The sequence below is a fragment of the Hyperolius riggenbachi genome, chromosome 9 (genome assembly GCF_040937935.1).
Source record: "Hyperolius riggenbachi isolate aHypRig1 chromosome 9, aHypRig1.pri, whole genome shotgun sequence".
Classification (NCBI taxonomy): Eukaryota; Metazoa; Chordata; class Amphibia; order Anura; family Hyperoliidae; genus Hyperolius; species Hyperolius riggenbachi.
Genome location: NC_090654.1, coordinates 109,507,727 through 109,520,681, shown reverse-complemented (window position 1 = coordinate 109,520,681; position 12,955 = coordinate 109,507,727). Strand labels below are relative to the sequence as shown.

Below are 12,955 nucleotides of genomic sequence, written 5' to 3'. Positions count from 1 at the left end.
TTGTGAAGGATAATTTACTAGAGTGCATGGTGGTAGCAGCAATGGGAACATTTTATACAGCACGTTTTCAAATAGGATTGAACACATTGCAGTTAGTTTACTATCAGTATAGACAAAGAGAGCGAGGCTGTACTGTACAAACTGGAGGTGCTATGCCAGTATTATAAAATGGGGGTACAATTATTAAAGGTTAATAATTTTAAGACCTTTTTCAGAAAATGTTTCACTAACATCCATAACCCATCAAGAGTGCTGCTGTATCCCTGTTCTCAGAATCTGGTTTAAAAAAAGAAAAAAAAAATTATGATCTCTGTGTATTTGCTACTTGGCTTTACATCACCATGTTGTTCAGACTGCAGACTAGTGGGACATTAAGAGACTCCCTTTAAGATTTGACATCAGCTAATCAAGGAACACGCACAGGAATAACAAGCTCTGCCACAAAGTGCCATCATGGAACTAGGAAAATCCTTGTGTCTGGAATTACCAATCAACTATAAGTCTAGAAATGTAGGTCTTTCTCGCTAAATAAAAGTAAAGGGGTCAACATGTACACGAGTCAGACCTAAAATTCAGACTCGTAGGTAAGCGGTTGGGGTGGGGGCGAACCTCTCGCTCAAGCTTTGCAGGGCGAACAGTGACCAGCATGCTTTATTACCCCCTTCCCACTGTCACTTTTTGCTTGGAAAAGCACTACATCATATAGCTTACTTTTGATATGAGGAGGTTTTAGAGACATCCACTGCCTGTGAGACACTCACATTTTTACTAACCAATGGCTGCAACACTGAGTAATCTGTTTACTATTATGCCTGGTACACACCATGAAATTTCATGTCTGAAAGTCATGGCCACAATTAACAAGGAAAGGGCAGGGAAGAAGCTACTGGGCTGCAGTGTTTACGAAGGGGGGGTATTGGATCTTTATCCAGTGCAGTCATTAAAGAGAACCCGAGGTGGGTTTGTGAAATCATATTAGGACACAAAGGCATGTTCTGTATATAATGACCAGCCTCTGTATCCTTTCCTTATGTGTCCAGCCCCCTCCGCGCTCTGCTGTCCCCCATCTTAAAAAAAAAACAAAAAACAGCGCCAGGCTAGTGACACGCAGATAGTCCCTAGCCTGCTATTTACCTCTGCTTGTCAGTCACCGTCGCTCCCCCGACTCTTGTATAGCGGGGCTCCCCGACTGTGTCCCTTCCCTCCCCGCCTCTGTAAGCCAATTGGAAGAAGCTACAGGCCATGCTATACAGGAGGCAAGGGAGCGCGGTGACTGACAAGTAGAGGTAAATAGCAGGCTTGCGATATACCTCTACTTGTCAGTAGACAAGCTATCTAGCCTGGTGCTTTTTTTTTTTTTTTTTTTTTTTGCTTTCTTCAATAACGAGACACAGCAAAGGCGGGGTGGGGGGGGGGGGGGGGCTGAACGCACAATGAAAGGACACAGAGGCTGGTCATTGTATACAGAACATGCCTCTGTGTCCTAATATGATTTCACAAATCCACCTCTGGTCTTTAGTCCCTCCTGGTCCCCAAGTGCAGCTATTACCTTTGCTGGGTAGATTTATACTTGAGCCAGTACAAAAATGCAACGGCTGCCAGGGGCTGGAGGAAACCCTGGGTAAGTGGATCTCGGACATTCCCTTTTAAGTGGGTCAAATATTGGATTCAATTTTTAGATTGCCTTATATTTTAGGATATACAAATAGACTTTAATACCCTGTACATGGAAGTATCAATGACAAAGATAGAATTTTGCTTGATGTGGCTGTCTTAATTATTACTTTTGATGATCTCATTATTTTCATCATTCTAACACTTTATTTCTCTCAAACAGTACCACTGTTATCCAAAACGTGAACAAAGCACAAGTAAAGGTTAGAGCAAAGAGAGACAACGTAGCAGGTAATTAGCTCGTAAAGTATAAACGGCACATGTCATATTTCATATCACACCTCCAAAACAGTTAAGTGGATTGCTATAAATATGCTTCTCTTGCATTTTAAAAAAAATATTTGGGACTTTTTGGCTGTTATGTGGCTCCTTTTGCTTATCTAGATATTAGACTGACTATTTTTGAAGAGAATCGGACTGCGAACGACCGAAGTTTGCGCGAATAAGTTCGTGTGCGAACTGTTCGGGCCTTCTCTAGTGGCAGCATGATTATAGATTTTTATGTTGACACCTATTGCTCTAGAAACATGGTGTTATTGGTACTGCAAGCCGAGGTAACATCAGAAACCATCACTAATGACATTCTCAGTCTGCAGTAAGCATCACAGCCTTAAGTCTATGTAACACAGATGCTTCTCATTCATGCAACATGATCACTTGGAGAAAATTGCCTCAATGAATTTTGCATTGGCAGTAGAGCATTTCTAAGCTATGCCCCGCTATTTCCCTAGCTAGAGCACTGCTGGCATGTCTTCATTACTGTTGGCAGAGTGCAGAGAGTCCATGCGCTAGGAATTGCTCATACTGTATGACATAGGTGTTTGAGCACAGGCAACGATTTCTGTTTGTTTGCTTATAGACCTGGGTCACATCAAACCAAAAGTTAGTAAATTTGCAATCTTTTCATTGTAGAGGTGCACTCAAACCCACACCTAAAATGTCATTCTTTTATGATATTGTGACTTCATTCTTGTTACGTCGGAAGCAGAGGTATCTATGTGGTATCCAAAGATGAGAAATCAGAGGAGTGGGGGGAAGATGTGAACATGAATGGGTGTATATAGCAACTTAAAGCACAAAACCCAAACATTAGAAGGGGTGGTGTTAGCACATTGGAAAGGTAAAAGGTTTCACATTAGATGGAATTCTTACTGGAGTACAGGGAACAGTGTTAGGGGTTAAGATGAGTTGACCAGTATGGAATAAATAAAGTGATGTGGAGATCAGGAGAGGTATAGAGCTGAGGGTGAGGTGATGAGAGGCGGAAGGGCTACAGTAGCATGGCATACGTTTCCTGAAATGATACAATGGTAAAGCACACTTTTCTTACTTCCCAAGCACATACACATGAAGCCTATAACGCATTGTTTCTTTCTGCAGGTGTAACACTACCAGTGTTTGAACACTACCAAGAAGGCGGAGACAGTAAGTATGGATGCAGCACTTTCATGCTCTACCAATGTTGACCACCTTTTCCGTGCTTGTGTGTAAATGTGTTTTTTATATTCATATTCCCAGTTTTATTTCCTGCAGTATATCCTTATTCTTTCGGATTTATCAATGTGGGTGCAAGTATACACAGCTGTTTATACGCATTTAGTACATCAGCATTGCTTGTACAGGAGTGGGAAAAGCTTCTTCCTGCTGCTGTTAATACAATTTATTGAATTGGCAGCACTGAAGTAGTGATGACTGGTTTCTTGGAGGAAAGTGTAAAGCAGATGCACAGACCACTTCCTGCTTTACACCATGCTGAGATGCCTGTCTACACAGCATTAATAAATGTGGTCCATTAGCACCAACTGGCTGAGGTGCTGCTCCTCACACTCATGCTCCGCTGATCAGTGTTGTATTTGTGCAGTGATGTTACTTGGCTTATAACCTGCTCTGTCTCGCTGTGTTTTACAGGTTATGAGTTAACTGGTCTTGCCAGGGGTGGTGAGCAGCTGGCTAAACTGAAGAGAAACTATGCAAAGGCTGTGGAGCTGCTTGTAGAACTGGCCTCCTTGCAGGTATATGATGCATGAATGGGAGAACGTGTTCTGTGAAACAATAGCCATTCATCAGTCACTTTTTTGGCATTTGTTTTCTAGTTTCATGATTTTCCTATAATGTATTTGGTGCTAAAACATGATGTGACCGAGTAGTGAGAGGGATATGGTCATACCCGTCCTAAGCACTGACCATTGCATGGCTGTCCTGCTGATCCTGTGCCTGGTATACATTAAGTCACACTCCTGAAAACAAGTACGCAGATCAGTAAATTGACCACTCTGGCCCCATACTCCTTTCAGATCTCAGAATAAGATGTTACTGAAGCCAGACAATTCTGTGAAGACAGCCAGGCAATAGGCATAGTTTATAACAAAAGAAATATGGCAGCCTCCACATCCCTCTCATTACAGGGTCTCTTTAAATTATTTAAAGCCTCACTGCTTTATCACATTTCAGTGCCGACAGATGGAGTTTAGCATCACATATTGCCAAGATGAATTTAGTGGTCTTAAAATGGCATAAAGGAAGTACTTACTGTAAATGAAGGTGGCCATTCGTCACTGATAGTGTCAATAGAGTATTATCATGCTGTACTGATAAATGATATTGCTTCATTGTATTGTATTCTCTAACCTAACTATCTGGCCAGGCAGGAAACGCAGCAGCATTCAGATCTTCCTCTTCCAGTCAGAAACTCAGCAAATTACTTTTTTACTACAGAATACCCAGAGAGCTGGTGGTGACCCAGAACCACTAGGAAAGTAAAGGGGCTAAAAGAGACCAAAAAAAGCAATACTCAGTGTAAGTTGCCTTCTTAAAACAGATGGTATTTGTGATAACTCATTTTTAAGTTAGTGATTGTGGTTTCCCATGATGCATCACTCCTTAAAATGCATTTCTTTATGCCCCTGAAGCCAGGCTCGCATTCAGAGCTGCTGGTGTACATGCAAGCCTAGAACCTTTACATTTTACAGAGCCACATCAACCCAACATGCATACAGCCTGCTTCGGACTTTTGGTTATCATCAGTGTTTGGCAGGGATTCATGTGGCACTATGGTATAGGGCTTGAGCCCAGATCGCTCATGGTGACACAGAACCACTAGGAAACTACAGGGGGCTAAAAGACCGAAAAGCTCTCCTACTAAAAAGCAACACTGAGTGTAATTTGCCTTCTTAAAACAGCAAGTATTGGCATTAATTCAACCCCTATCTCATACAGCCATATCAATTCCTGCCATACACTGATCGGGACCAAAAAGTCAGAAACAGGCTGTCTGCATGTTGGCTCTGTAAATTGTATAAGCCATACACTTGCTATACACCAGCGGTACTGCATGTGAGCCTGGCTTCAGGGGTAAACAGAGATAATGGGCCATAAGCAATTCACTTTTTCTCTTGAGTGTTCTCCTAGGTGATATCTTCACAACTTGCCACAAAAAATACTTTTTGTACGTGTTTGTCACACCTGTTCTTGTGACTCCCCAACAGTACATGTTTTTCAGGCAACCTCATCTATGCACAGGTGGGGTAATTGATGTCTCAGCTTGGTAAATTCCATGTAGCTGAGAGACTAGTTACTCCACCTGTGCATAGGGGAGGTTTCCTGCAAAACGTGCACCGTTAGGGAGTCACGAGGACAGAAACCCTGCACTAACATACAAGACAATTGCAAAGTGCTGAAAATATGTTTTAAATACAAGATTAAACATTATCTTCCAGGAGAAAACTCTGGAGAAAAGTGAATTGCATATGGCCCTTTGTGCATATTCAGGAGTGATGCATCATGGGAAACCATAGTTGCTCACTTGAAGCTGAATTATTGCAAACTCCTTATGTTTTACTTTTTATTAAGGATGCAATTTCTAAAATTGCAGCGAATAAACTATCACAATCAAAGAAAAGTACACCTTGTGTTTCATATGCAGGATGAGGACAGTGAGTCCAATCGGTTCCTATTCAGCTCTGATTAGAGTGAGTGGTTCCTTAACAGTTCATAAAGATGTGGAAAATCAGTGTTCCTCTCTCAGAAGTTCTAAATATCCCTCCACCAACAAACGCCCGATGGACAGGGGCGGAGCAATAGGGGGTGCCGAGGTAGCAACCGCATTGGGGCCAGAGGAGCCCTCCCTCAACTGCAGTATTAGCTCTCTATTGGTCTTGTGCTCATAATAATCCCTTCTATAGATACTTTGAATAGTGCTAATCATTAACAAGCTGTTCCCCATCCCCTGCTTGCACCCTCTGACACTGTAGTTTCCATTGGCAGGTTTTGGTGCAACGTATCAACTGTTATGTATAGAGTGCTTGGGGGGCCCCATAGTAAAACTTGCATAAGGTCTCACAGCTCCTTAGCTACGCCACTGCCGATGGTCAATGACTCATCAAGCCAGATGGAGCTCTGTCACAGTGGCCTGACACACCTGTAGGGTATTAGTGGCTCCCCTCACCTTTTTTGATTTTTCATTCTGTGTGCTATCTTCTCAGTGTCCAGCAACGTCCGTTTACATTAAAGCAATAACACTGCTCATAGCATATGTTCAATAAAACGATACATTTAGTCACAAAATGCACTTGCATTTAAAAGACACAAAGTGAGACGCTTCCAGCGGCATCACCTATTCAGGAACCTTTTACTGAGGTCTTGCAGTGGCAGGAATGGAGAACGTGGGACAGAGGGGGAGTTTACTTCTTAATGGTCATCCCAGGAGACAATACTGGGAGAGCCTGCTTCCAAAACTCTACACCCTAAAAATCGTGTCCTTTAAGCGTGAGTGCATTTGGTTTATAGATGTTTAGTTTTATGGAACATATCATGCTATGAGCAGTCTTATTGCTTTGAGGTAAACTGACTTAGCTGGAGGAGGAGGGATCAGTAAGGCGAGGAGAGCCACTAATTCCCCGCAGGCATGTTAGACCATTGTGATAGTGCTCCAGCTGACCTGGTGATGAGTCGTCCATCTGGGGTTTCTTGCTGAAGAGGTATTTGAAAACTCTAATAAGAACTGATTTTCCACATCTTTATGAATTTTTACTAAGAAGCTAACTTATAATGTGAAGTTATTGATGTCCCTGTTGCATTAGAACATTTTGCAGCATGTCTCAAAGAAAAGTCAGTACATTTATATTTTTACATGGCTACAGTGTGTGAATATCCATATAGAAAAAATGTTGCTTACTTCTACTTCCTCAGCTTGTGCAGTATGATGATGATCAGCTGCATAGAGGAGCTTGGAGGGGTCACTAAGGAACAGTCTGCTGAGGTACAATGTATATGTATTGCGGGTTCTGGTAAATGAGACAGACCGGTCTTCATACAGCTAAACTGCCATTTTAAAATCCCAAACAGTCCAATATTTAGGCTAATTTCAGGTGTCTTGCAAATACATACTGGGATGTGTTAAGATGTACGTCAGCATATTTTGTGGCGCTGTACAGATAAATATTATACAAACAAGGACAGGTTAAACACGAGACAATTTACACAGTGCTGGGTTCAACATTTGTTTAGCATTTTTTTTTTTTTCATTCTGGACCATGGTATGTTCACACCATGGGCTTGCTTCACTAAACCGTGATAACTAATATCACGGCTGCGCTATTTCATGCAAATGCGTGTGGAAACGCGCACAAAAACACTAGCGCGGCCGTGATATGAGTTATCAAGGGTTAGTGAATCAAGCCCTATATGTGTTGCTGTGCATTATAATCACAATGTATACAATGGGCGCATTCATATATGTGCCTCTGTAGTGTGTCAATTCTGTCATAAGAACACAAGCTGAGCTCTGCCCTACCAGACACTACGCGTGTCACACCCATGCCACAAATGGATGGTGACGTCATTGTGTGACATGTAGGCTTCTGGTAGAGGCTGTCTTTGAAGTCCGTTGCACCACATTTGCAGCACAACAGGTCCAGTTTGAACTTGGGAAAAAAAGGCTGCCAGATCTTTGATGCAATGAAAAATCAGTGCTTCTGAACTGATTAGAAGCCTCTCCCATTCACTTTAAAGATGAACTGTACTCAAAATAATATAGTTGCATATATATAGATAGATAGATTTAGTCAGTTTGCTAATTTTTAAATCTTTTCCTCATCCTGATTTACATTCTGAGATTTATCATAGGAGGCGACATCTTTAGTCCTGTCGGGTGATCTCTGCAGAATGTGTGTTTACTGAGAGTCCTAAAGCCAGTACAAAATATATGCCTGGTCTCCCAGAATGCTTGGGGGGAAGGGATTCCTCATAATAAACAATCTGGGCTAAGCAGTGATGGATTAAGATGAAATGGGACCTTAGGCAGGTAGTAGCTGTGGCTCCCCCTTATGGTCCTTTTGGTAATCTGAGGTGGAGAGGGGTCAGAGAAGGTGGCAGATGAATTATCCTCAAACCAGGATAATTATCATAAGTGGGAATCCTGAATAATTTACTGCATTCTACTATATGTCACTACAGCACCTCTTTAGTTATAGTGTCTGAGCCGAAAATTACTCCCAAAGGCACAGAGCCTTAGGTCCCATTTACACTCGGGCGATCCGCGGCCGTTTACCACTAATTGTCTGCGATCCGTAGTGCTTTTTAAAGTGCTAGTGCAAGTAAAAGTATATGGCAGTGATCTCACTGCCACTATTGCCGGCAATTCGCGATTAGCATGAAATATAAATGTAGTGCATGCTGCGATTTTTGAGCGAACGTGATTCTAATGTCAAACGCGAATCACAATTGCTCAAACGCCAAAAAGTACAGTGAAAAATAAACGATTACCGCTCAAACACTAATCGCTGGTAATTCCTGTATTCTGGCTTTAGTGTGTTTCAAACAGGGAAAGTTGTGAATTAAAAGTACTGCTTCTGTAAACCTAGTGTAAAGTAGTTTACTTTAGGGATTACCACTGAAAACCAAAGGACACCCGTGACCAGTGAGAGTGGCATACAGAAAGGATTCTTGGCTGTAAGGCTATGAGATTGCGGACACAGTGACTTGCGTTATTTACTCTCTGTGTCTCCTGGATTACTAAGGTTCTTTGATGTAAATACAGAGTATTGCAGAAGCTAACAAAGTAAATGACAGTGGCCTATAATAAATCTCAGTGATGACACCTCTGATATTTTCTCACTCTCATGCAGACTTCTTTTGTGACCCTGGATGAAGCTATTAAAATCACAAACAGGCGTGTGAATGCCATAGAACATGGTAAGTAAATAGAGAGATACTCTAAATGACAAATGACCCGTGTACAATGCTGAAGGATTCCCTTTTTTTTTTTTTTTCTTCTAAGGAACTGGTTTATAGTAAACGTGAAGCAATTAAAATAAAGAAATTAAAAACATGATATGCTCATCCATGGAGAAGGAGGGCTCTGGATCCTATAGAGCCTTCCTGGTCCTCTCACAGGGTCCTTATGCTAGCACTGTCACTCCCACCCACCACCAACTGATTGCATATGCCTATTAGGATTCTCAGGAGGCTTTGAAAGCACCCGTAGCCCTGTGTTCTTCTGAAGCCAGAGGGCAGCATACAGTACGGAGTACTGTGCTTCCGAAGCTTCCAGATGGCTCCCAGAGGCGGTAAATTTCAACCGAGGACAGCACTGGAACAATAACAGCATGAGATGAACTGGAAGGCTCTATAGGATCCAGAGCCTCTTGCGGTGTTAGCAGTAGCAATGTATACAAGCTGTGTGTCCTAACATCCCAGCCTACAGGCACAAACTGAAGAAGGATTATTAGCCGGAAGCTTACTCTTTTTTTTTTCTTTTAAAGTTAGTAAATAAAACTGTTATCTTTATACAAAACTTCTTGCATAATACTGTACATAGTGAGTCTGGACAACCTCTTCTCCCCACCAACAGAGCTCTCTGTTGGTGGGGTCTGATCGCTCCACAGTTGTTTATTTTTTTATTTTTATTTTTTTATTTTTTTTTTATAAAAGTTTTTTTATGTCTTCCCTTGCTCCCTCCCTCCCCCCGCCAGCCAATCAGGGTGATCAGCTGTCATAGGCTTCAACCTATGACAGCCAATCACTGTGCAGCCTCAGGATACAGGGGATACGGCTGTCCCCAGTATCAGTTTATTTTCATAACAAGTCACACGGCTGTCCCCAGTACAGCGCTGCTGCTGATCACAGCGATGTACATGTAAATAGACGGCGCCGTCTAACAGTCTCCTAAACTCTGAGACTGAAGAGGGGGTGGGGCTCCGCCCCCAAACAGGAGGTGCGCACGCAGCCTGCGCGCGATCTACAAAATGCAGCCCCAGGACTTGACGCCAATTGGCGCTAGGCGGTCCTGGGGCTGTCGCCGCGACCACGCCGCGTGGGGCGGTCTTCAAGTAGTTAAACACAAGTGCAAAGTTGAAAAGCTCTCAAAACTTGTTTTGCTTTAATAGGGGTTTTTTATTAGGGATACATATGCAGTATGCAGCATGTAATCACAAAACCAACATACGCTAACCAAACACAGACCCAAACTGTCACCTAGGGGGTTAAAGTCCCGAACCCTGCAGGTAATAGTCCTCATATGCGTGTGTGAGGCTTAAAAGTGCAGGAAATGGATTTCAAAAAAGTTCAAGATTTGTCTGTGTGATAAATGAAAAACCTTAAAAACTGGTTATCATTCAACTGTTTTTTTTGTTGTTGTTTTTTTACATTTAGATGCAAAATAAGACACTGGTATTCCAGGAAAGTCCTATTTAGATTTAGGGTAATAGATACTGGCCCAGATGCAATTCACTTTTTCTCCTGATTTTTTTTCCAAGGTGATATTTTCACAATTTATAAATACAATGCCTTTTAAATCAACAGCAAGCAAACAAATACTCCAAAATCACTTTGACAATGCTTTTTCACCTACTTTTTGGTACCTTTTCCATTGCAAAGTGCTAAAAAGTTACTTTAAATCAAAGATGAAAAATGATCTCCTAGCAGAAAACTCAGGAGAAATAGTAAATTGCATATGGGCCACTGTTTATCTCATCCGTTTATTTTCATAACAAGTTTGCTTTAATGTTATGACTGCCCATACAAGTGCGGAAGGGAAAATGTCATAAGGTAGGGAAGGGGTTAAAGGGGATGTTTGGGCTGGGAATTAAGGATGTAGGAAGAGGAGAGCTGATGGGATGGTAGGAAATGGATTCCAAGGCGTGTTGGTAACGAGGTACATATGTACAATATATGTGGAACTTACATGTGATTTTTTTTTTTTCTTTCCTCTTTCTCCAGTCATTATTCCTAAAATTGAGCGAACCCTTTCATACATTATTACTGAACTGGATGAGCGTGAGCGAGAAGAGTTCTACAGGTAAAGCCAGATACTGTCCACAGACCTTTTTTATCTAATCATTGAAGCTGCATTTGATATATAATGCCATTTATCGGATATTCAGTGTGATCATTTAGCAGAGTAGACAATGGGGTGTAGAAAGGTCATACATTTAAAAGGGGCGCTCTGTAAAATGAGTGTGTGGAAATACAGATAGAATATCAGCAGTTATTCCCCACCACTGCACTCCTATTCCCACACGAACCAATCCCCTACCAATACCTTACACTAACCTCTCACCTATCTACACCTAACACTAACCTCTGCAGCTAATGTAGTCAAAACCGGCAAGGACCATTGCCACTATTTGCAGCCATTCATAGCTGCTGTCACTGCTGCAATTCGGCCAGTGTTCGGCTATAATAGTTGATCTCCTGGGCAGAGCCGGTTTTAGACAGGCACATATGAGGGGGCAGTCAGAAATGTGAAGGGGGCGTCATATCTGAGAACATTTTAGGTAGATACCGTAGTGCGCCGCGCGTGGTCATGATGTCATGTGGGTGGGGCTAACTAATGTAGTTATACCAGCTAATGTAGTTACATAAAAAAAATAGTAAAAGTAAATGCACATAATGACAGACAGCGTTTCCCCAGTAAATGCACATAAGAGACAGCGTTTCACTAGTAAATGCACATGATGACAGACGGCCAGTGTCCCCAGTATATGTAGCCAGGTCTATAGGTGTCCCCAGTATAGTGTATATATAGCCAGGTGTATAGCTGTCCCCAGTATAGTATAGGTAGCCAGGTGTATAGCTGTCCCCAGTATATGTAGCCAGGTGTATAGCTGTCCCCAGTATAGTATAGGTAGCCAGGTGTATAGCTGTCCCCAGTATATGTAGCCAGGTGTATAGCTGTCCCCAGGACTACCAGGACTTAAGAATTAGAGGCCTAAAATTCTTGAAAAAAAAATGTACTGCTTTTAGACCCTTAAATCCAGACAGAAATGCACTGCCAGGGAGGTTAACGGGAACCAGAGACAAGCGTATTTTAAAAATGAAAAAAAGATGTTATACATACCTGGGGCTTCCTCCAGCCCCATAACCACTTGAGGACCACAGTGTTAAACCCCCCTAAAGACCAGGCTGTTTTTTCTGTAATTGGCCACTGCAGCTTTAAGGCCAAGCTGCAGGGCCGCACAACACAACAGAGGAGTGATTCCCCCCCCCCCCCCCCTTTTTTCCTCCCACCAACAGAGCTCTCTGTTGGTGGGGTCTGATAGTACTTTTTACTATTTATTTATTTTTTAAAACCCTTCCACCCCCCAGCCGGCCAATCCTGTACATGTAAATAGACGGCGATCGCCGCTCGGGGACTGAAGAGGGGGCGGAGCTCTGCCCCCCCCCCCCCCCCCCTTCCCGAGCAGGAGATGCGCACGATCTCCTGCAAACTGCAGCCCCAGGACTTGACGCCAATCGGCGTTAGGCGGTCCTGGGGCTGCCGCCGCGCCCATGGGCGTGGAGCAGTCGCAAGGTAGATAAGCTTGGATCGCTCCCACGCCGCCGTCCTCCGCTGCCTCTATCGCCAATACCAAGTCCCGTCACTTCCGCCGGACGCGGCTAGTCTTCCGCATGCACAGGGGCTCCCTCCGGCTCTATACGCATGCGCCTGCGCATTACGGAGGGAGTGCACTGCGCTTGTGATGACGGGACCCGGTACCTGTGGACACAGGCAGCGGAGAAAGGCGGCATGGGGGCGATCCAGGCTGCTGGGGCTGGAGGAAGCCCCAGGTATGTATAAATATGTTCTTTTATTCGTCTCTGGTTCTCTTTAAAATCATGTAAATCAAGTGCAGTTGCCCAGCAGGCCTGTAGGTGGTACTCTTACTCAATTTCAGCTAGATAATAAAGCTGGGGTCGTTCCAGTTCTTGCAGTCAAAATGTAACAGAATCCCATTATTGACAGAATATTCGTAAACCATGGATAAATGATTTTGGATATACTGTACATCATAACATTATGCTG

At 43.0% G+C, this 12,955-nt stretch overlaps 1 protein-coding gene across 1 annotated transcript in view; it reads left to right on the top strand.

The window, feature by feature from the left end:
* Positions 1–12,955, top strand: part of ATP6V1D (ATPase H+ transporting V1 subunit D) — a 36,779-nt gene that overhangs the window by 12,818 nt on the left and 11,006 nt on the right. The window contains exons 4-8 of the mRNA XM_068253324.1: positions 1,838–1,905; positions 3,055–3,099; positions 3,583–3,686; positions 8,799–8,865; positions 10,891–10,969. Of these exons, the coding sequence (XP_068109425.1) occupies positions 1,838–1,905; positions 3,055–3,099; positions 3,583–3,686; positions 8,799–8,865; positions 10,891–10,969 (363 nt within the window). The remainder of the gene's footprint in view (positions 1–1,837; positions 1,906–3,054; positions 3,100–3,582; positions 3,687–8,798; positions 8,866–10,890; positions 10,970–12,955) is intronic.